The 22773-nt window shown below is 40.2% G+C and overlaps 2 protein-coding genes across 5 annotated transcripts; one reads left to right on the forward strand and one right to left on the reverse strand.

Moving 5' to 3' along the window:
• Positions 1-29: 29 nt before the first annotated feature.
• Positions 30-4099, forward strand: dimt1l (DIM1 dimethyladenosine transferase 1-like (S. cerevisiae)). The gene is made up of 12 exons (XM_041041376.1): positions 30-195; positions 1039-1112; positions 1238-1324; positions 1680-1741; positions 1854-1947; positions 2045-2094; positions 2174-2297; positions 2460-2552; positions 2658-2722; positions 2844-2907; positions 3061-3167; positions 3280-4099. The coding sequence occupies exons 1-12, from the start codon at positions 138-140 to the stop codon at positions 3320-3322; spliced, it is 921 nt and encodes a 306-aa protein (XP_040897310.1). The 5' UTR covers positions 30-137; the 3' UTR covers positions 3323-4099.
• A 497-nt stretch (positions 4100-4596) lies between these two features.
• LOC121184776 (kinesin-like protein KIF2A) lies at positions 4597-20849 on the reverse strand. Of its 4 annotated transcripts, XM_041042633.1 has the most exons (22): positions 20690-20849; positions 15392-15486; positions 14069-14191; positions 13295-13349; positions 12780-12896; positions 12521-12565; positions 11068-11168; positions 10788-10883; positions 10637-10691; positions 10351-10513; positions 10036-10126; positions 9824-9887; positions 9611-9702; positions 9385-9527; positions 8961-9165; positions 8687-8797; positions 8538-8605; positions 8133-8258; positions 6965-7112; positions 6563-6664; positions 6123-6258; positions 4597-5563 (listed from the first exon to the last, which is right to left on the reverse strand). In XM_041042633.1, exons 1-22 carry the CDS (start codon positions 20748-20750, stop codon positions 5478-5480), a joined length of 2283 nt encoding a protein of 760 aa, XP_040898567.1. In that variant the 5' UTR covers positions 20751-20849; the 3' UTR covers positions 4597-5477. The 4 variants fall into 4 exon arrangements, with proteins under 4 accessions (XP_040898567.1, XP_040898568.1, XP_040898565.1 ...); XM_041042634.1 differs by lacking the exon at positions 12521-12565; XM_041042631.1 differs by lacking the exon at positions 8133-8258.
• Between the last annotated feature and the right edge of the window lie 1924 nt (positions 20850-22773).

Raw genomic sequence — 22773 nt, forward strand, 5'->3', positions numbered from 1 at the left:
TTTGAACACATCACACATCCTGTCAGTGAAGAAGAAACCGGGTCTGCACGTGTTACACAAACCCAGACGGATAATTTTTGAGTAATTGTTTCAAACTTGGTTTTCTGCACCTTTAACTGGAATATATCCGAGTAAAAATGCCGAAGGTTAAGGCGGAGAAGAAAAGCAGGCAGCACCAAGAGGTCAGAAGCCAAGGTATGTTTCTCCAAGGGAGGAATTAGCGTTAGCATGACAGCAAACATCAGCTGCTGGAAGAAAATGGGCTTTAAAGTCAAAGTTCATCTTCATATCGATACAAAGTACTGATCAGTTTTCAACCCTGTCACTATACCATTGTCAAAGACCACACATCAGCGGGAACTGTAGCTCTCACTGTCATGTGTTGACATTAAAGGTTTGTTTACGTGAGTTAGTAACGCTACTTTCTCATTTATTTTTGTGTTACAAGGCACCGAACCTAATTTATAAAATCTTCATTTTACTGGGCTGGACCTGCCTGCAAACGCCCATAAGCCATACAACACTGTTTAAGATATTAGTTTAGTTATCAAGTGTCTTGTGGTTATTTCGGCATACAAAGAGTCCACCAAATTATGAGTTAATGTCAGAACTATTGCCCATTAAGTCCCAAGTATGTGCATTTTCCCTCCTGTGCTTAATGCATTTAGAATTGGAAAATATATCATTAACTATACACTGTAATACTACCTCGTCGTATTTCTCATAAATGAGTGCAACTGTTTCACTCACTGAATTGTTTTGATACCATGTTTAACTCTTCACATAAAGTGAATTTTCTGTTACACAATACAGAACAGACAAAAATATTTAGAGTTTTTTAATCCATGAGATGAAAGCTTTCTATGAAATGTGGTGGGCAGGATGTCCTAAGCCTATTCATATAAGAGCCTTGTACTCCAAGGTGGTTTGGCAACAGTGGAAATAGGGAATAGAATCTAATTGTTTTATCATGAATTACTTTACTCATGATCACTTCACAAGCCCAATATGCAGTGTCCTGTTTGCTGTCTGTTGCAGGGATTATGTTCAACACTGGCATCGGCCAGCACATCCTGAAGAATCCTTTGGTCGTCAATGGTATCATTGAAAAGGTGGGCTGTACTAAAGTAAAACCTCAATCTTACAAAGGCATTTTGAGGACAAATCTTGTACACAGACGATCTCAGTCTTCTTAATCCACATTTATGGCTGATTTGGTGTGTGTCACGTTTTTCAGGCTGCTCTGAGGCCGACAGATGTGGTTCTGGAGGTGGGACCTGGTACTGGTAATATGACAGTTAAACTGCTGGAAAAAGCCAAGAAGGTGAGACTGAAAATTGAAATTAAATAATGCATTGCTCAGTGGTATTTTATATAGACTGCAGTGTGGATGCTGCTTGTATTCAGTTTCCCAAACATCCCCGGACATCCCTTAAAAAAAAAAGGTCAAAATGCATAAACTATTTGAGAAATGTATCACTCTGCTTCAGCTGCTTATTGGCTTTAATGGGGCCATAATCATTTAGGCCTGCAAAGATCATGAAGAATCAAGTCAGAAATCTTTTTTTCTACCAGGTTCTTCTGAATGAGCGTCTGTGAACGCAGCCTTTAGAGGTGTTCTCAGCTGCCATATATTGTTTGTTGCTGTTCGGTCTGAACGGCAACTGCTGTCTTTGCAGGTGGTGGCCTGTGAGTTGGACTGCAGACTGGTGGCTGAACTTCAGAAAAGAGTACAGTGCACGTGAGTGACGACAGCAGCAGCGCTGTGCCACCATATATTTGCATAGCATCTGAAATTTTAAAATAGAAAATAAATTTGTGATCTCATGAAGTGTCATTGTGTTTTCCAACAGACCCATGCAGACCAAACTTCAGATATTAGTTGGAGATGTGTTAAAAACAGATCTACCATTCTTTGACGTCTGTGTGGCTAACTTACCATACCAGGTAAAGACATACTTTCCTCCACACTGCATGCAGTTGATTTTATGTTATCATTAATTGTATTTATCTAAAACTAAACATATGTTAATATCTTGTGCAGATTTCTTCGCCATTCGTCTTCAAGCTCTTGCTCCATCGACCTTTCTTCAGGTAAGAAAAAAAAGTTTTTACATTCTTCCCATGTCCTCGCCGAACATTCAGGACCTTCTTTTGTTTTACTTCTTCTCAGGTGTGCCGTGTTGATGTTCCAGAGAGAGTTTGCTATGCGGCTGGTCGCCAAACCTGGAGACAAGTTGTACTGCAGACTGTCCATCAACACACAGCTACTGGCTCGCGTAGACCACCTCATGAAGGTCGGTATGCACACTCTGATGTTTATCTAGCACACTGACAGCAGTGCTCTAGACACCACAACATCATGACAGTGTCTTTCAATGGTTCTTTTTTATCAAGATTTTTCTTGTGTTTTGCGCAACAACCGTGTGTCAGTATTGACAATTTCCCCCTTTTATCAGGTAGGGAAGAATAATTTCCGTCCTCCTCCAAAAGTGGAGTCAAGTGTTGTCAGGATAGAACCAAAAAATCCTCCCCCTCCAGTTAACTTCCAGGTGAGGGTCGACTCTTAAAATGGTGAACTCTGCAAGAATGTATTTGGTCAAAACCGGAGATTAATTATAGATATTTGACACTGTCCTTTCTTTCCTCCTAAAAAGGAGTGGGATGGCCTGGTCAGAATCGCCTTTGTAAGGAAAAACAAAACCCTCAGCGCAGCTTTCAAGTGAGTACCTGCCCACTGCAGACGCTGCCACTCTAACAGAAGCCTGTACTGTCAAAACAGCATGTGGAGGGAAAAAAAAAAAACAGACGATCATGTTTACTTATAATTTCCTAATCCCCAGGTCGGCTGCAGTGGAACAGCTTCTGGAAAAGAACTACAGAATTCACTGCTCTGTACACAATGTGGTGAGTGAATATCCCAATGCAAACCTTTGTCAGTCGTGTTTGGACGCTACATGCTGTCCCCTTGTAATCCAAATGTTGAGAGTGTAGATATGTCGCCTTTAAGATCAGTGGTTGGCCTGTTTGAATCTTAAGCATCGTGCTCCACCTTGACAGGAAGTCCCAGCAGACTTCAGCATCAGCAAGAAGATTGAGAGTGTTTTGCAAGAGGCCGATTTCAGCGAGAAGAGAGCCAGGTCCATGGACATTGATGACTTCATGGTGTAAGTTGAACATCGAAATACTTAATTGCTTCTTCAGTTGCTCTTTGCCTATTTATCTACTTTAAAATAAATGACTGACATATTTAACCGTGGGTATTTTCTTCATCCTCAGACTGCTGCATGCATTCAACTCTGCAGGGATCCACTTTTCTTAAATGGCAGGGGGGACTGAAGACAGCAGCTTTATGACTCGTGCCTTTATGAAGAGTGGGGGGAGAAGTTAGTGGTCGAATGAGTAGAATGAGTGGTCTGACTCATCTTTCCTCTTATGGAGATTTGATCGGAGGAACTGAAACTCCATTATTGAAATATACAAAGAATATTGGAGGATACATTTAAAGGGCTCATATTGAGTGTGCTATTTGACCCTCATGAGTATACATAAAGTGTCACTGGAGATACATGGGCAGTTTTTGGCAGATAGAAGCTGTATAAGCCCTCTCGGTTGTTCGAGGGACTGTCAGTGTGGGAAAATTTGTCATTCATTGAAACTAATCTGTAATGGATGATTATTCTAATCAAAAAATGGTCAAAATGGGAAAAAAGTAAATATTTAATAAGTGTAGCATATTAAAGAGTGTATGTAGTCTGTCAAAATAAGTTGACATTGTGGACAAGTTTTTTTTTTTTAATGTCACTTTTTTTTTTTTTTCACCTGTCACTACATTATACTGAAGACTAGGGTTGCAACTGTTGTGTACTTATTATATAAAATAGGTATAATACTCATAACAGTTTATTTATATTTATGGTGCAGTCTCCATTTGTAGCTATTACAGTGCCATCTGCGGAAGAATATGCAGATGTAGTTACTCACTATGACCGCTGGAGGGCAATGAAGACATGTAAATGACGACAGTTGAATTTTGCAGCGTCAATTTAGACTGTTATTAATACTTCTGGCAGAAACCTTTCAAAATAAAACTTTCAAACAACGCAGAACTTTCAGACTTTGTATAAATCATGTTCTTATTAAAACTGTGGATAAATGTTTACAGTGAATGGTGGCATCTGCAGGTCAAGCCGATTGCAGCTGTATGAAACCAGATTCCAGATTTTGTCACAGTTTCTCTTAGAGCTGTTGCTGCTTCTGCATCAACCTTTCAGGTAAGAAATAACAGATTACATCCTATCACAGCTAAACCTGTCGCCATCACTTCAATGCATGACATCACACTGGCTTCTATGGAGGGAGAAGAGGTAAACTCTGGGGTGCACTTGTCACTGTGTTAAGCAGGAAGCATCTGTCTGGATACTGATGCACATCACTTCCCTAGCTACTGTCACTATGTGGTGTTACTCTGTAAATGCAAAAGAGTAACACCACATGGGGAACTCAAAGTTCATGGGGAGAAGGTCCTTGATGGAGGTCATTTGGTCCATTTATTTGGATGATTAACTGTCACCGTGACCATTCAAATGAAACACATGAATCTTTATTACTTCATCCAGCATTACATCCGGTGCAAACACTGAGCAACATAACCAATGGTAGGTCAGGGGTCTTCACTATACATTTATTAATAGCAGTTTTTTTCTAGTTTCATTTTTATAACAAAGTGTTAAACAGGGGTGGAAAACATGTTTTACATTAAGTAAGAATTTTTTTTTTTAAGTCGGTTGCCACATAGAATGTAATGGCACAAACTGAAGCAAACTACATGTAAAAAAACCTCTCAGGGACACAAGGAAAGAAACACAAAGGAAGAAGCACAACTGTGGTTAATGGCTTCTTCCAAAGTGGCAGAAACTCTGAGAAGAAAGGAAAAGAGAAGAGATCGCCTATGAGATGACTTTACATTGCAAACCGAGGACTCAAAAGCATGAAAACCGAGGACAGTGGCGTACATACGCTATCACAGAGTGCACATGCAGACATGTCAGCCAGAGCGACCAGAAATTAAATACTGGTTTTGTGTCGTAAACCTTAAAACGCGTTCAATGAAGATCTCTTCTTAAGCCAGGTCAGAAATATTCTGTTCAAAGAAAGTACAAACAAGTATAAAAGAAAATAATTTAAGAACAGGGAGAGGTAACTAAACATTCTCCATGAAAAAAAAAAAAGACCTACTAAAAGGGAAGGAAATAAAATTATTTTCCTCCCTAAGTTTTCTAACAAGACCATAGTGAGTGAACAGCCAGTTTTGTTAGGAGAGGGATCATAACAAATGCAATTCCTTGAGCCTGTTGATTCATCAGACAGTCCTTTTAATCATGTTTTCACAGCTGCTCTACTCAGCCCAAGTTGTGCCAAACATCTAGTGGTTACGTTTCTGTATGTGCCACTTAAACCTCTTCAGCCTCCAGCCTCTAAAGAGCACGTGGCCTCTTGGGATTGATCTGCTTACTGGCTTGCTCCTCCTCCTGGAGCGCAGAGCGGAATGACTTTACTTTATCTGTTGAAGAGAGGAGAAGACAACATTTAAAAAAAAAAAAAAATGTTATTAGTGTTTATTGGAGCAGGATGTATCACAGGGCTCCAGTCCAACTTCTCCGCTGGTAGCACTATCATGGGTACTGCATTAGCCATTGTGGTTGAAAGTAGTACTTTTTCTTTTTCATTGGCTCAGTCAGGTCTGCCTGTACATGCACTCTCATCATCAGTTGTGTCTTGAGTCACTGGCTCTCCCTCTCATTTTGTTTTTTGTTTTTTTAATAATCAGCTATTGACCTCTTCAAATGTGGAACAGTGTAACAGCTAAATGGATTGTTTTATGTGTTTTATCATCAATCTGTGTGCGATGAAAGTGCAGGAAGAGAGGAGAAGAAAAAGGACTGTTTTCAGCTACAATAGCTAATGCAGTACCTGTGCCGGAAGGGCACTAAAACAACCTAATGATCATCAGGTACTTGGATGAAGGCAGCCACGGGAAATTTTAACTCTCACACTCGATAAATGGTGGCAATCTGAAGCCTGTGTACTGTCATCAGTGTGTGTCTGTACTTCAGGTCTACCTCGGAGCTCAGTGAGGATTTCTATCTTCTGGTCTAGGATCTGCTCTAGTTGAGTGGCGTACGACTCCACGTCATAATCCACCTCCTCTGTCATCTCCAGTAGCACCTTTTCATCCTCCAACCACCGGATTGACTCCTGCTCACAGAGGACACGTATAAGTGAATACGTAATTTAAGAAATATCACTAGCATCAACGAAGAATGACTTTATAATTATTACAACCTTAATAAATGTTATCAGTGTGTTAGAGGTTACCAAAATGATAATAATGTATCAAATCTTTTATTTAGTGTTTACAATGTTTAGACATTTCCCAGTGTTCTAGCTGTGTTTGCTAAACAAATGGTTTATACTGTCCTCATGTATACATGTACAGAAACGACTGAATGGTGAGCTGTAGTATTCAAGGAGTTGTGTAAGTTTTCTTCAGTGTTCTGACCTGGAAAACAGCACGGTGGTCTTCCAGGACCTGCTCCTCCATCTCCACTAACTGAGACACTGCCTCATGGAAGGTAAAGAGCTGGGGAGACACTTCCTCCTCCTGGAAAATATATTTACAGGGTCGACAAGGGACACAGAAACAGAGTTAACATGGCTTCAGTACCAAGAAAAACTGAACATGTGACAGACATGTCTGGATTCCAGTGGACATTACTGATCATGTTGACTCTTTATTTGAAATGGTCTATACCAAAAGCGTTTCTTAATTTTCCATAAAATTAGTTATATCGCATTATGCTTTATACTGATATATGCAATTTGTTATTTATATCTCGACATGAGATCCATATTGATCACAGAGTAAACTTTCTGTTTAGAAGACATAATCCAGTGTCCTTACATTCTGCTCACAGAGCAGTTTGAGGTCATCTCTCTGCGGCGAGATACTCAGCCAATCCTCGTCCAAAAGATCCAGCTGGTTTACAGCGTGGATGTTGGGCCGACCCCCCTCCATCACTTGGTTGGGGTCCACTGTCAGTTCCTTCACCCTGCAGAGAAAAGATGTCGAGCTGGTCAGGACCGAGTCTTTCACAGCACAGACCCACTCTGAACGTGGCTGCTGTTTGATTTGGGGTGTGACGTTAACCCGTGTGGTCAAAAGCGTTCACAAACAGCACAGGATGGTAGCATCACGACAGCGGTGACATCATGCATGGTGGAAGGATGACTGTGTTGGTCCTGTAAATGTCTGAACTCAGATATAATTCTTGCATCCATTTATTCTCATAATGGACATATTAACTTCATTCACACATGAATGAATCAAAGAGTAGTGTGTCTGGTTCACCAGTATAATATAAGGGAATCCAACACATGCCACCCATAGGAAGTTATAATACCAAGGACTTAGAGCTCAGGTTTAATGAGGCCTCACAGAGCTGATGAGATATTACCACCCTGTACCTGACCTGCAGGTACAGAGCTAATTAATTAGGACTATTTGAGAGGGATTACCTGCTCAGAGCTGGTCCAAACAAGAGCTCATCTGTGAGCTCATCTCTGGATGCTGAACAGCTTCATGGACGTTTTAGTGTTATTACTGGCACCAAACAGCAGCTGACACCTCATTAAGTCAGTTTTGAACTGCCATGTATTCGTTCTATCTACTAATCACACCCAGCTTTCACAGATGTCCCAGCGTTCAGATCTCACCACTGATGGTGTCGCACAGAACAAATAAAGGACACACCCACATGGACAGACGGATGTATTGTTCTTCAGGAGTCAGTGAAAAGAAAAAGGTTATGTCCACAGCTTAGTTATAGAAAAAAAAAATGAAAGCATAAGTCAAAGCAGGAGATGACGATGAAAAGTATAACATCAAGCAGATGAAGGAGAGGAAGGATATGACGACAGTGGAGGTTTTCCACAGTGAACGGTTGATGGAGTAAATGAAAGCTTCTAATATGAGATCGTGGATGTGCATCATAATTTGATAAAAATCTGAAGGGAGCGCATGCACTGTGTCTGTGTGTGCGTGCAGTGCTGTGCTATGGGGAGTGCTTGACCTGCTGGGAGAGGTAGCAGCAAAGTCATCGTACTCAAAGGTATTGGTGGGCGAGTGGTCAGGGCGACTCCCCTGACCGCCCTGGGAGAAGGGGATGTCCGACGGACTAATCCCAAACTCCTTCACTCTACACAGCGGCACCAGCGCAAAGAGGAGCAGAGAGTGGGAGAGAAGAGGGGAAACAAAGCAGGAAAAAGAGAAGTGAGAGGGGATACAAAAGAGTTAGAACTACTACGAGTAGGCAGAGAGGTTTACATTAACAACATAGGTAGAGCTACTTTCAATCTATACAAAAGCCAATGGGGATTTCAGCAGAATTACAGGAGCTATAATTTCATAAATTCCACTGGTTCCTGCATCAACAAGGCATTCTCAAAATCACTGTAGTAGGTCAACATATTCCCACCTGTTAGCGTAGCGTAGTGTGTTGAGTGTATTCTCGCAGGACGTCATCCCAGGAGAGATTGTTGCAATCTGTGAAGACCATTCAGATTAATAACGTCTATGGAAGAGATATGACAACATGGATACCGGTTATGGCAACAATAAACTGACCATGCATGTGCGTGAATTTTCCCCGATGAAGGAGTCTCTCAGGACCTGGGTCAGCTTACTGGCTCTAAATGGAGTGTGGGGCTTGTTACGGCCAAGAGCCCTGATACACTCCTGAAACATGAAGAGAGCAACATGTGATATGGTAATTAAAAAAAATAGCTATTTCTAATCACTGTATATTTTGTCCTTTCACAAACAAATAATAAAAAAAAACAGAAAGAAAGTGGCAACAAACACTTGGACACTCTACAATAGGGCTTTCCTGCCTACAGACCTTCAGGGCCAGCAGGCTTTTGTTGATCTCAGCTCCCTCCAGACGAGTCTGCCGGTCGGCACTCGATGTATCGGCCCCCCTCTCGTTCCCCGCGAGGTCGATGAGGGAAAACTTGCCGTGCATCTTCCCCTTCCTTCGAAGAATAATCTGGAATACAGCGTGGCTGCGAGACGAGTGAGCGTTGGCTGACGTCTGCCCTGATGTTCTGGGAGAGAGAGAGAGAGGAAAATGAACAAAAGGCAAAGAAGAGTGAAGAGAGCGAGAAAAGAACAAATGGAGGAGTGAGAAAGTCTCCACAGGGAATATGACTGGTCTCAGTTCATGCTGAACAAAAGAGGCACGATATGATCATAATAGCACATAATAAAGTCTTGGGATTGCACCACTAACATCAACTAGATTGACCACATTTCTGTTGTCATACCTGCAGCTGTTGCCCACTTCTATGAGTTTCAGGACATCCTCTGTGCACTTGACCTCTTTCTCCTGAAGCCCCACAACTTGCACTTGCTGTTTCCCATCTTCCAGCACCCTCAGCTTCGCTTTACGATTCAGCAGGTCAAACACCTATCAATGCATCCACACAGTCAGCACGGGTTAATGTTTTATTTAGGGGGTAAAAAACCAAAAAAAACAAACATATCACTCACCTTTCCACTGTAGATTTCAAAGAAGGTAGCGTACACTTGTAGCTCTAACTTCTTGTAGTTGGGTTTCTTCAACATGAGAAATACATCCCGAGCTACATGCCAGAGCAAACAAAACCTTTTTTAATGTGATAACCAAACAAATTATATCTGAACACCTTTCCTCACTAGAGCACAACACTTTAGCACAGAAAAAAAAATATTTCCTTGACTCACCAGCTAATGCATAAATTCCTTTAGAACAGTCTTGGTTCTTCCCAGAGAAATCTCCACCCATAGTCTTAAATACAGTACACAACACAATATGAGTGAGTGAAGAGGTATTATCAAATTATATGCAAGGGTAATGAAATAAGGCAAAACTCTCCACAGGAACAATTCGGTTTGATTCGTGGTAAGTGATGTGGTTTTCATTGGATGGGACTCACATGTGTTTTCCCGCTGCCTGTCTGCCCATAGGCAAAGCAGGTGGCCATGCCTCTTTCAAAAATGGTCTCCACTAGAGGTCTGGCAGTGAACCTGCAGGATAAGACAGAACACACATCCATTCACTACTCCCTCTGCAAAAGCAAGATAAAACATCTAACTATTATGTACAAAAACAAGGAATGTGCTAGTTATTAATTCCGTTCTATAAAACAATGCATTGTCCTTATCCCATTGAGGTGTATCGTCTGTGAACTACTGGAGCAAGCACATGAAAGAGGCGGGTCTCTTAGCTTGGTTTGTTTGTTATTACAAACCTGTAAACCATCTCATTGGTGGTGCTGTCGTCAAAGGCATAGTCAAAGCGGAAGGTCTGGTTCTCCAGGTAGCGGGTCAGGTCCACTTTTTGTTTAGGCTCATGAACCATCACCACGTCCTTACTGGGGATGGTGATCACATCCAGATCTTTCATGGACAACTCTGGAACATAGCAGAGCCAAGGCTTTCAACCACATTTACACTTTGGAGAAAAATATTTTAAATAGAGTAAGACATAGGACGACTGAAAACAAGACCAACGTTGTTAACGATAAAAGACCTTACCTTTTTTGTTGAGTGGACGTTTCCTCACACAAACACATATTCTGTGTTCTTCAATCTAGACAGTGAAAGAGAAAAGGAGAAGTTTTTTTTTTTTTTTCAAATCAGGGCAAACATAACCCAGAGAGAAGAAGAAGCCACTGTCTCTACTCACCAAATCTGCTGTGGTCAGGGGCCGGTAGTCCAGACTGGCTCGGAAATCTCGGATCATGTACATGATCTCATAGTTAGGAATGGTGGTATCCACCTCCTGAATGAGGGAAAAGAGAGACAAAATGACAGCGTGTGGTGCCAGTTCATTCACTAATAAGAAAATCACTCTAATGTCTTTCAGTTTATCATCTCAGTGTCAACAACTTAAGGGGCTATTGAGAGTCATTAAATACATTTTGTTCACTGGGGGGTTGGCAGAAAGATGAATACTATGGATGTACCTGAGCTCTCTTCTCCCTGAGCTCCTGTTGCTGAAGCCGACGCCTCTCTCTTTTCTCCTGTAGTTTCTCCACCTCCTTCACACAGTTTGACTTCCTCCTCGCTGCCATAAAGACAAGAGAAACAGTAGCTCTACCACCTTCCACTGGACATGCCAATAGCCTTTCTTTCAAAAAAGGTTTCTTCTTCTCTCATCAGCCTTCCTATCGTTTTCTTCTATTTCCTCAGTCTTTTCCTTCAGCTTGAGCAGCATCTTTCTCTCACTGAGCCTTTCCTTTCTCTTGGTCTTCCTTCAAACAGAAGAGATAAACCTTGGGCTATTTCCAACAAAGCAGAACAGTCACAGTGTTCAAGCACAGATCAGAATGCAGTGGCTTGCACACAGTGCCTCCAGTGTAACACTAGCTGCTTTCTCTAGATAACCAACAAAAGGCCTTTACAATGTGTTCAAAACATGCTCTCTTCATTTATCTTTTCTATCTGCGTCCTAAAACACAACTGGACCAGAGGATTGCTAAAATATATCACTTACAGTGTTGGATCTGTTCCCAATTACACCAATTAAAAGTAGACTTGGTTTCAAATCAATCATGATTAGAAAATTGTTTCAGTCAACCAGGTTATTCCAAATCTCCCGGCAAAGCACACTCACAGATTAGTGTTGTTTCAATCACAAACTTTTAGCAAGAAAACACACGTTAGCAAATGTGAGTAAAAGCCACTTCTGATTCCTTGCAGGGTTCATAAAAATCAGTTTTATCTGATTAGCCCTGGCTCGCTGCTGCAGCCCCAGCTTCCCACTGCAAAGCCTGGCCGAAGCCCTGTAATACAGTCCTGGCCTCCTGCTGGCTCCGGTCCCTGAGAACCCAGACTATCAGAGCAGAGGGATTAATAATCTGCTCTAATCTGGAAGCAGAAGATGAGCTGGGTCAGCACCAGGACAAGGCACTATAAGAGGGATGCAGCACCGTCACAACTTCTGGGATATTCAGTGTCACAGGCAGTCGGTGGGGAGGGGGAACCAAGGTGTTTCCCTCTTTCTCCACTTAGCTCATCAAATGACAGTGAGCACTTGGAAGGAATGAATAGTAAAGAAAAAGGTTACTGTTGCTGTCTGAGCCTGGAGGAGTACTGCAGAGTGCCACAGGCTTTTCCACACGTGCTTATGGGTGACTCAGCAGAAATCCAATGGGGGAAAAGACAGCGCAGTCAAACAGCAGCACAAACCTTTTTTTTTTTTTTTTTTTTACTCGTCTAATACCCAGAAAGCCTGTCTGCTGGATGGATTGTGTTTGAGCTACTTCACCACCACACCACAGCTCTGAATAGTATCTGGCAGACATTTTGGGTGTACAATCTCCTTGTAAGGCTAGAGGACTCTCGGATTCTACTGGGAGCTCTATTAGAATCACCATGAAGCATTGAGGGCAGGGGAAACATGCAGGTGATACATACAAAGCTGTCCAGACTCCTTTCTGGATATCAGGTGATGTGAGAATTCTGCGATAAACATGTGGTCAACAAAAACATGAGATATCAAAAAGTTATGATGTTTGTTTCAGCCGACGGCCTAAATCAATTGATCAGAAATACTGCAAATGTTACAACTGGTTCCCTGAAAACATTATTTTCTTGAGAAAGAGCACAGTTAGATCCCATCTTAAGTTGGTTTAAAAAAGAAAAAAAATACACATTATTGTTTTGATCATGTTACCATTCTGCTGTTGCTGTTGTGTCTGAGCTTGATTGGGCTGTGCAGGCTGCTGGGATGGAGGCGGTGGTGCCGGCTCTGGTTGCTGAGGCTGCTGGGGTCTGGCCCGGGTCGGGATCACTGAAAACACAAAACCACTGAGATTAAGAAAGAGATCATTTGACTTATATTCTACTACAACACCACTTTGGGGCTTGGGATTAAAATGGAGTGGCAGTATAAACCATATTCACCAAAATGACCATACAGTTGAATAAACAACTCATTAACCATGTGTACCTAATACATTCACGACTGACTGCATGTAGCATCTTTCCATATACACAGTGCATCAACCAATCATAAAAGATTATGACATAACATATAAAATGTGAGAAATATAGTAACTGAATACTCAGAATAATATAATACTGGTCACTGATGTGTTTTATATGAATTGACCTTTCCCTTTCTTTATGATTTCTAAGCTCATTTTAAAGATTTGAGAGTAATACACTATAGGGGGATAATTAACAAACCTCTATTATCCCTGGACGGAGTGTCGTTCTTAGTAGGTGCTATTGTCCGACGGTTCTACAAGAGAAAACAAATGCCAGAGTAATTACAGGTGTTCTACGATATATTTCATTCCTGCATTTCCTATTACTTTTCAAGCTCTTTGTCTAAGTCTGTTATGTAGAGAGATACAGAAACAGACAAAGCCTGAGAATTACATCAGGGCTGAGTGTGGATACTTCCATTATTAACACTAATGCTTGCCATATTATGCATACATACACACACACACACACACACACACACACACACACACACACACACACACACACACACACACACACACACACACACACACACTTGTGTTCTTGGCTAAAATTACACTAAGTGGCAGAGTCCCATTTCTGGCCTATTGTGTACATCATTTATATTATACAACATAACGGGTTAAAGCACAACTGCAATATTTACCAAAATAATCCCAGTCTGTACGTGACAGTATGGAGCAGCTCTAATCTACTGTGTACTTCACACGGTGTACTTAACAGAACCAATTAGCTGGTTAGCTTCAAGGATCCAGGTTCTATATTAAGATCCAGCAAACTGCAGCCACATAACTACCTGAGCAAGTCTGAGCACTTTAGATGCCCTCTTGCGATTATGTGAATAAAGGATCTTAAACCGAAGGAGAGAATCAAATTAGAAAGAAGCTACTTTTCTATTTAAACAGTCTAAAATGATACCTTTCACTGATTTGTTACTGATGTTGACAGATACAAGGGGGCACTGGTACTGACCTTTGCGATTTTGTTGACCTTTACACCTGTGGGTGTAGGAGGGGGTGGAGTCTCAGGACTAGGGGCAATCTCCTCATCTGGTGCTACATCTGGGTTAAGTGCAAATATACTCTCCAAGTCAATCTGTCAAGAAGCAGAGGAGTATTGATACCAAAGTCAACGGAAAACGTATGCTGATCAATGTAACAATACAATGTATTCCTAACACTTTCAGTTTTGACTTTGTTTAGCACCAATGACTTGAGACTTTACTCAGACTTGAATGACCTGATGTCCCCCTCAAAGCCTGGAGATTAAAAATCATGCTTACATTAGCATGCCATGGGCGCACATGCTTGTCAGTGAGCAACAAACTAATGCAGTGTAATTAGCCATACTTCAATGGGCTCGAGACAGGCCCTAATGTAGTCACTCTCGACAATCCCAAAGGAGCTTACTTTTGAACTGCAATTAAAGGAAATAATATATTTCTATTACTCTGTACCACCTTTTTTTCCCAGAATAAATTTGTTTATTCAATTTTATGAAAATGCAATTCAGTGTGTCATCCAGTTGTGTAAGCATTGTTGACTAGACGGAATCCTGAGTTCATTCATCTTAATTCAGAGAATGGTCCTACAAACCAGTGTTTAATTCATTGCTTTTTACACCATGAATTTGGTTACAATTACAACAAACTGTTTCGGACAAGCAGTCAAGTTGATGACAGTCACTGACTGAACTGGGAAACTATAAACTTTTGACAGACACCTTTCGAGACTATAAGGAGCTGTAAGTCTTCGATACCAAAAAGTGTAGAAGATTCATCACAGTATAGTAATGTGATTTTTGGCATTCAAAAGATGCACTTGATTGCAAAATTAATGACTATACATATATATCAGCAACATCTAATGTTAGTTAGATCTGTCTGTTAATTACTTCTGTCTTTTTGTGCTGACCAAAGAGGTGGAGGAGGAAAAAGACAAAATTAATTAATTTTACTGTCCAAATCACTGGTATAACAGAACCCACCCTATTGAGAAGTTTTACACCGTCTCAATAGGGGCAGTCAATTTATTATTTATTTATTTATTTATTATTACTTTGCTGAGTTGCGGGACATACTGTTGATCATAAACAGTGTGAGACATTTGACCAGAGTAACAGTTTACGTTAGCTCACATCAGGGCACAGAGGGTGACGTCTAGTGCTGGACATGCAGGCTGGTTGTGTAATCATCACAGTTCCTGACTGTCTTTTGATGCATTATTCATTGCTTTGGGAAGTAAAAGAACATGCTGCTGCTACGGGTGCTTTGAGTGATCATAAATGGTGGCTTACCTCTTTCCCTTTTGTGTCGCCATTTTCTATCCACTCCACTGTGACGCTCTCATTGTCCTCATTCAGTGAGGTCACCATTGCCTGATGTATACGTCCTGTGAGAGTATCATAGATAGAAAAGACACAAATATCAAACTGTCAGAATAGCACTAAAAAGTGAAGGCAGTTTCTAAAACTGGTAACAGGGATTGCCATAAGTCATCAGTTTTTGGATGCCAAGCTGACCCAATGGAAGCAATATTTTAAGTATTTTACTGATTAAAAAAAAAAAGATAATTAAATAAAACCAATTTCACTAATATCTCTCCTTGTAAGGTATTATTAGGGCAAAATACAAAAAGGCATAATTACCACTTGCTAACCTGATCACATATGTACATAGTCCATAGTCCATTAAAGTATTTATTTTATACATGTGAAGAATTTTATCTTGATTAATGAAAATAGTGGATCACAGTTCATTGCTTTGAACACAGTTTAGTACAAACGAGTAATGGAAAATATCCATATTAATATGGATGTGATCATTATTTGAAGCATATTATCCAGACTAAAGCACTTCACTGGCAGAGTCAAAAAATGCCCTACTAAACCAAATCCTGTCTGTGCTCGCATCATTAACAAACAGCAGTGTTTTTTTAAACATTTTTTATTTTACCTAAAAAAATAATCAGGAGGCAAACGGTTCCTTTGAATTTCAAACGAAAGCATGGTAATAGCCTGAAGCTAATCTTAGTGAGTTCTGACCATGAGGTTTGATAATGACCCGTTAGAGAAAATCACTGATAACGGAGACAAGCACAGCTGCTGTCGCTGTTGCTAGCCTGTATGCTTCTGTCCGCCTCTCTGTCTGCAGCGTAATAATACCAGCTGTAAAGAGCCTACTCAGCCCTCCCATCTTTGTCTATGCGGGCCCGACTGTATGCTGTAAATTCCCAGCACAATCCAGGGAAACACCATGTTCCTGTATCCATTATTCAGAAACACACGGAAAGCTAGCAAGCAAAGATGCTTTTAGTGTTCTTAACTGCTGAACGTTTGACTGATTTACCTTACAATGGTTTTACATGGACAAAATGCAGAAAAGCTATTCTAGTGTCTTAAAACAGGGACAGTTGTTAAAAAAAAAACCTTTTGTGCATTCTAAAGATCAGGCCATTTTGGCTTTATGTGGTAGACCTAGCTAATATATTCATAAAAAAAGAGTGTATTCCCTATCAACAGCAGTTGTTAATTCACACTAAATCAAAAGCATCCTTGTTTAGCAATTTCAACAGTATCATACACTTTGTCTTTCTCTTGTACCGTAGAACAATAAGTAGATAATACTGTTTTATAGTACATTTTCTCATAAAAGTACATTTTACCCCAAAACAAAAAAACAAAAAAATCAAGCTATTTGATCCAAAGTAACATTGCTACGCATGTAAATGCAACAATAATTTGAAAACTTTCCATAACTTTAGCCATAAAAACTTCATGAACAGTGATGATCCCAGCCTACCACCAAGCCCTACCCTCCATTTAAAATGATAGTGTGGGCCAAAAAACCATGTCTACATTACTGGAGTAAATATTTAAGCACTATGTCTGGGTCATGTACAAGTAAGTCACAATGTTAGAATGTGGTTGACAAACGCTCATTAGGACAGCTTTACAAGAGCTCAAAATTTCTCAAATCACAAAACACTGACAGGCTCCTGAAGCATTTCAAGCCCATCTGCTTCCACAGACATAACGTATTGAAGCAAATAATCCAATACCAAGCTGTGACAAAGCAGGTTGCAGACAGTAAAGGCAGCTGGAACAACAGGCGCGTAGAGCTTGGTGTCACACCTCTACTTAAGGAGTACTGAAAGCACGCCATGCTGCAACACTGACTGCAGCACTCAGAAGATTAACAGAGACAACAGAGGGTCAATAAAAGGCCCTCTAAATCAGTGTTTAAGTTTGAGACCACAGCCTTCCCATGGGTCAGCAATGTACTGCATGAGTAAGAGCAGGAGCAACAACTTCCTCCAAATCACTCGTGTGGAAAAGTCACATTACACAACATAACATTCAGTAATGCTAATGTTATTTCAAGTATACAATCTGAAGTACTTTCACTTCTAAAGTTTTGTCTGTTCCAATGGAAATCACAGACGACGTGCAAGGTAAAGTAAGATTAGGTATGGTAAACTTTATAGTACCAAAGGGGAAATCGGTCTTTGGCACAATGTTACAGCCTGTTGCTTTACATAAATACATCATATGACAGCGGAATCAAATTACAAGAGAAAACCAGCTTGACACAAATAAATGTTACATGAAGTTAAATCTTACTTCCCAACTCTGCTGACTTAGCAAGTTGTCTGTTGTATCAACCAGCACACAGTGGTATCCTTTTTATATGTTGACAACACATTTCTGCAGTTCATAAGAAAACAAGAAAACAGTTTATCTTGACATAATAACCCAAACATCCTGTCAAATGCTAAACCAAACCTAAGCAAGGTTGGTGTTTGTAGAAATTTTCAGTGGCACAGACTACATAAACTGGGAATGGAGGCCATAGCGACAGCAACACCATACACAACAATGGACATATTGGCCGTCTAACCTGTTGTAGCCAGAAGCCTAGAGACCCACCTCCACATCCAGAAAAGGCAGGGTGTAATATGTGACAATGCTTCAGGTTATTTTTGATGACTGATTAAACTCTCAATTATTTTTCAACTAATGATTCCATCTATGAAATGTATTAAATAATAGCAATGATCAGAGTCCAAGCTCAAAGTATATATAAATACACACTATAGATATACAGTGTACACAGAATTACTTTAAAATAGGTCAGACAATTGGTTTGGTGTTTGTAATTGATAAGAGACTTAAATTATTAAGCAAAACTTTGCCTGGTTTTTTGTTAACTGCTCAATAATTTCTTCATTAAACATTTCAGTATAAGGGTACAACAGTTTCAAGGGCACAGCTTATGTCATATACCTACAAAACCAGACATGATATTGTGTAGCTATACACTCTGACCTTCTTGATGAAGGGAACATTTAACTTTTGTGCTCTGAAATCAGTATGCTGCATTCTACATGCCTCTTCCATACACAAACTGTACTCCTACATGAGCTGAAATGCTTAGTCACACACTGGCTTGTCTTACAGAAGTTGATGTGCTGAATGCACTGTGCAGTGTGCCCCACTTTTATACTAAAACCTGGCAGAATGGGTATGCTGACACCTCCCAGTAGCTGAAGGGGCTTAAAAGGGGGTGCTTCAAGCTCTGCTAAGCCTGAGAAACAAACAAAGCCTTCAAAGCATCAGTTTCACTACAAAACCAAAGGCACCCATTATTGAAACTGTGTTAGCATGTCACAGATTGAGAAACCACGCAGACCATAATCAGCTGGTAGGTGGCCTATGTCCCTCTTGTACTCTATGGTGAAAGACACTGCTACATTTCACATAAAAATTAATGCCTGATAACAACAAATAACCCATGTCCAAGATTAAACTGGGAGTCTATTACCACATTCAGAAAGACTATACACACTCCACTGTGCTGGGCTATAAACTGTGCAAGGACTGTAGAATCTACAGCTATTGCATATATATGATCTACAGTGTAGATCATCTATTGAAGAGAACAAGATTATTATGAAATCTTGCTGTCACCAGGACTGACTGTGGAGGGGGGGGGGGGGGGGGGGGGGATGAAGAGGGAGTGAGAGTGAGTCCTGGCAGAGTGAAGGGAGCTGGCTGCAACAGATGGGGTGGTGGCTAATAGCCGGAATCTGGCTTGAATCTGAACCAGCCCTCGCCACCAACCCCCCAGAGAGAGGGCAATCCCTGCCCTGGATGCAGAACCAACCAGCAGGGAGACAGAGTGACAGACAGAACCAGTTCCCTCTCTGGGTCTGCTGAGGGCCTCTTTCACATCTCACCCCTGATCTCAGGACACTGGGGACAGCATAATCAAGTAACTCAGGGATGATCAAGTTAAGGACATTATAATCAATAATAACCAGTGCAGTGGTTAAAAACAGACCATTGCCACTAGTTTTGAACCATTTATGTTCAAGTGCTCTGTTCAAATTAGCATTTGTTTTTTTAAGTGTTTACTGCAAAATGTTATTACTGGGTGTAGCCTAATCCTGCAAGGGCCAGCAGGAATGACACAAACTTTTCAGTCATGTTTGGCCCTAAGGCAATACTCAACAACTACACAGGACAGGCAGAATAAAGAAGATATTCAAACAGAGAAGAGTCATACAACAAACTGCCTCTCCCTCTCTCGTCTACTCCTCTGTTCTGTTCAAGCCTTCAAAAAAAAACTGAAGCTCCAGTTTGTGTATTGTGATTCCAGTTTTTTTCCGTGATGGCATTTTAGGTAGATTATGTACTACTTGTGTAGCAATGACAGAGTTGTCATAAGCGCTTCGTACACTACCGACTTGTTTGTTTTTCTTCATGCTAACGTCATCTTGATTTATAGTTGTCATCTAAAATGAGATTTCCTTACTGCAAAGGGTGATCTTATCCAATAAAGTTTCTAAAATATCATCAACGCTCATCATCTAGAAAACCAGCGTAATTAACTGGGTTCCGTCTTGCTGTGGTGTCACTATCAATACACGGCATGTCAAATTGATAAGGCGTTCAAAATATTCTTGATTATTGATCTTAGAGAATTACAAGGTCTCCATAATAACCAATGTTAGTTCAGTTAGCCCAGTAAATATGCAATAACACGAATAAATGAATTATACAGGACATAAAAGCAAACTTCTCGCCAACTCAGTGGATCGGGGCTCGGTTTCAGTCCAGTGTTACCGCTGTAATAAAGCCGGGTAACATTTGCTAGTCATAGCCGTTTAGCTAATCGAAAGCGAACGTTGCACTCTACCGAAGCAGCTAACGTTAAGCTAACTTGGTTAGCAATTGAGCTAGCTTTGCTAATGTCAAATTTTAATTGCTTTTAGAATAAAAAGACTGGGTGACGTTATGCACTAGCACTGACGTTGGTATTTTCATTAATTTCCAACTGACCGCATTTACTGTTATCCTACGATGTGAATTTATAGCTAACAGCAAACCGTTCGCACAGAAGCTAGCTAACAAAGGTAAAGGCTCATTCAAAGGTTCTGGCCATGTCGAAGCACTCCGCCCTGACAGCCAGCATTAACGAGTTCATGAAGAGAACGTGAACGTAACGCTCTGCAGTCAGGAACAACGGTTGCTGTATTCAACAGCACCGCAGCAACAAAGATCCCCAAACAACTGAGACAGGGTGAAACTTACCATCACTGCGCTTTATCTCCACATAAGTACCGACGACAATCTTCCCAAAACCCGACGCCATTCTACATTACTTAAACAATCAACGGAGACAGAACTAAAGACTTATTATAAGCCGGGAAAATGCAGCTTCTTGTGTTTAGCAGTCTTTGGTTGGAGAGGAAGATGCAGGCAACAGAAATGAGCTAGCATTACGTAGCTACCAATAGTTTCCGGTCCGTTATTTTTCAAAATAAAATGAAATTTGATCACCTCATTGATGGGATGAAAATGAAAATATGAGATAGGCCGTCTCGTGCCTAGCATTTCCAAACCAGCCTGGAGTCATAGTTTTATCTGTTTTTTGTTCAGAGGTATTCCATCATTTATATTAAGAAAAACATGCCACCATACACCAATGACAAGTAATCCAGTTAACTGCGGAAACAGACAATAACCTAAGACTGCTGCATTTTGCCGTTTTTGAAAGATGTACAATGCAATGAAAACATGTAAAATTTCCAAAGTCTGGTACCTGAGAAATTTTAATATATATAACACCAGTGATGGCAGGTAAGTACATTTACTCAAGTGTATTTTAGTCAGTTTATTCAGTCCAATTTATTTACTTTATTTACTTACTATTTCCAGTTAATACTTATTCTACATTTTAGAGGGAAATATTGCACATTTAACTCCACATTTACTCAATATCTATAGTTATTACTTTGCAGATTAACACTGTACATACAAAACCTTCCCCATAAAATGATGATGGTGAACTGTTATAGATTAAACCAGTGCAAAATACATTAAGTAGTAATATATATCATAGTATAACACAAACAGGAAGAAACCTCCTGCAAAACAAGTAATTTTGTTTTTATTATTTTAAGAACCATTTTCTTAGAATACTTATACGTCATATAAAGATATGAATGCAGGACTTTTAATGCAGGACTTTTACTTGTAAAATAGTGTGTTTGCATTGTAGCATTGTTACTTTTACTCAAGTAAAGAATCTAAATCCAGGAAGTGTGTAATGCCACTCTTACTGTAATGGATGTGTAATGCCACCTGGTGGTACCAAAGCCCAGCAATCACTCCTTCCCTCCTATAGTGCACAAATTTGGTTTGAAACCATTGTTATGAAGACATTTTGGCCTGTCCTCATGGTTTTCGGGTTAGGTTAAGGTTTGGATTAGGGTAACGGTTGGGGTTAGGCATTTAGTTGTGATGGTTAGGGTAAGGTTAAGGAGCTAGGGAATGTATAATGTGCCCATACAACTAATGTAAGACAGGGATGTGTATGTGTGTGTGAAAAAAAAAGCCACCGTGGATGTATGCACATTGAATCTGAATCTGAAATGAATTAGAATTAGAATTAGAAGCTTTTGTTGTCATCATGTTAATATGACGAAATTTACAATGCTATTCAAGGTAAGGTGCGTAGAATAACAGATAATAACAACACAGACATAAAATAAACAAGTAGCATAAAGATAAGAAAGACAAGAAAATCCTTTATTAGTCCCTCAGTGGGGAGATTGCATACATACCTAAATATACACATACACATACACTTTGTCACACTTGCCAGGAAGCAGCTTCACCAGGAGGATCACATGCATGTACGACTTAACGCAACATTGATGAAACAGACATTATGAATCATGGAAACTTGGGTCAAAGGGATTTCATGTAAATTTGATGACTAAAAGCTATGCCTTTTAAGTCATTTTGAAACATTATCATTGCAATATTCATAGAAATAAAGACAGCTGTACTCAATGGTGAAACAAGCTCTATGACCTGAAGTAATTCTGCACATTTTTGTGAGTGCTGGTCCAACTGTAAGATAACCCTGATCATAGAACGATCCCCAATTTTCATGTATGAGATTGCAACATCATACAAAAAATCCTTCATATATTCTTGGTAAGCATTAGGATTTTTATGTAATCATCGTCTAAAAATATTATTTAAAAGGCAGGTGAAATTGTTTAATCCGATAATTTAATAATTTAATTCAATAATTTAATAAAAGCATCACTAATAACCTGATGCTGACCTATGACATAATACTGTACAAGAGCACTTGAGTTTGC

This window comes from Toxotes jaculatrix, chromosome 7, assembly GCF_017976425.1.
Source record: "Toxotes jaculatrix isolate fToxJac2 chromosome 7, fToxJac2.pri, whole genome shotgun sequence".
NCBI classification, from domain to species: domain Eukaryota; kingdom Metazoa; phylum Chordata; class Actinopteri; family Toxotidae; genus Toxotes; species Toxotes jaculatrix.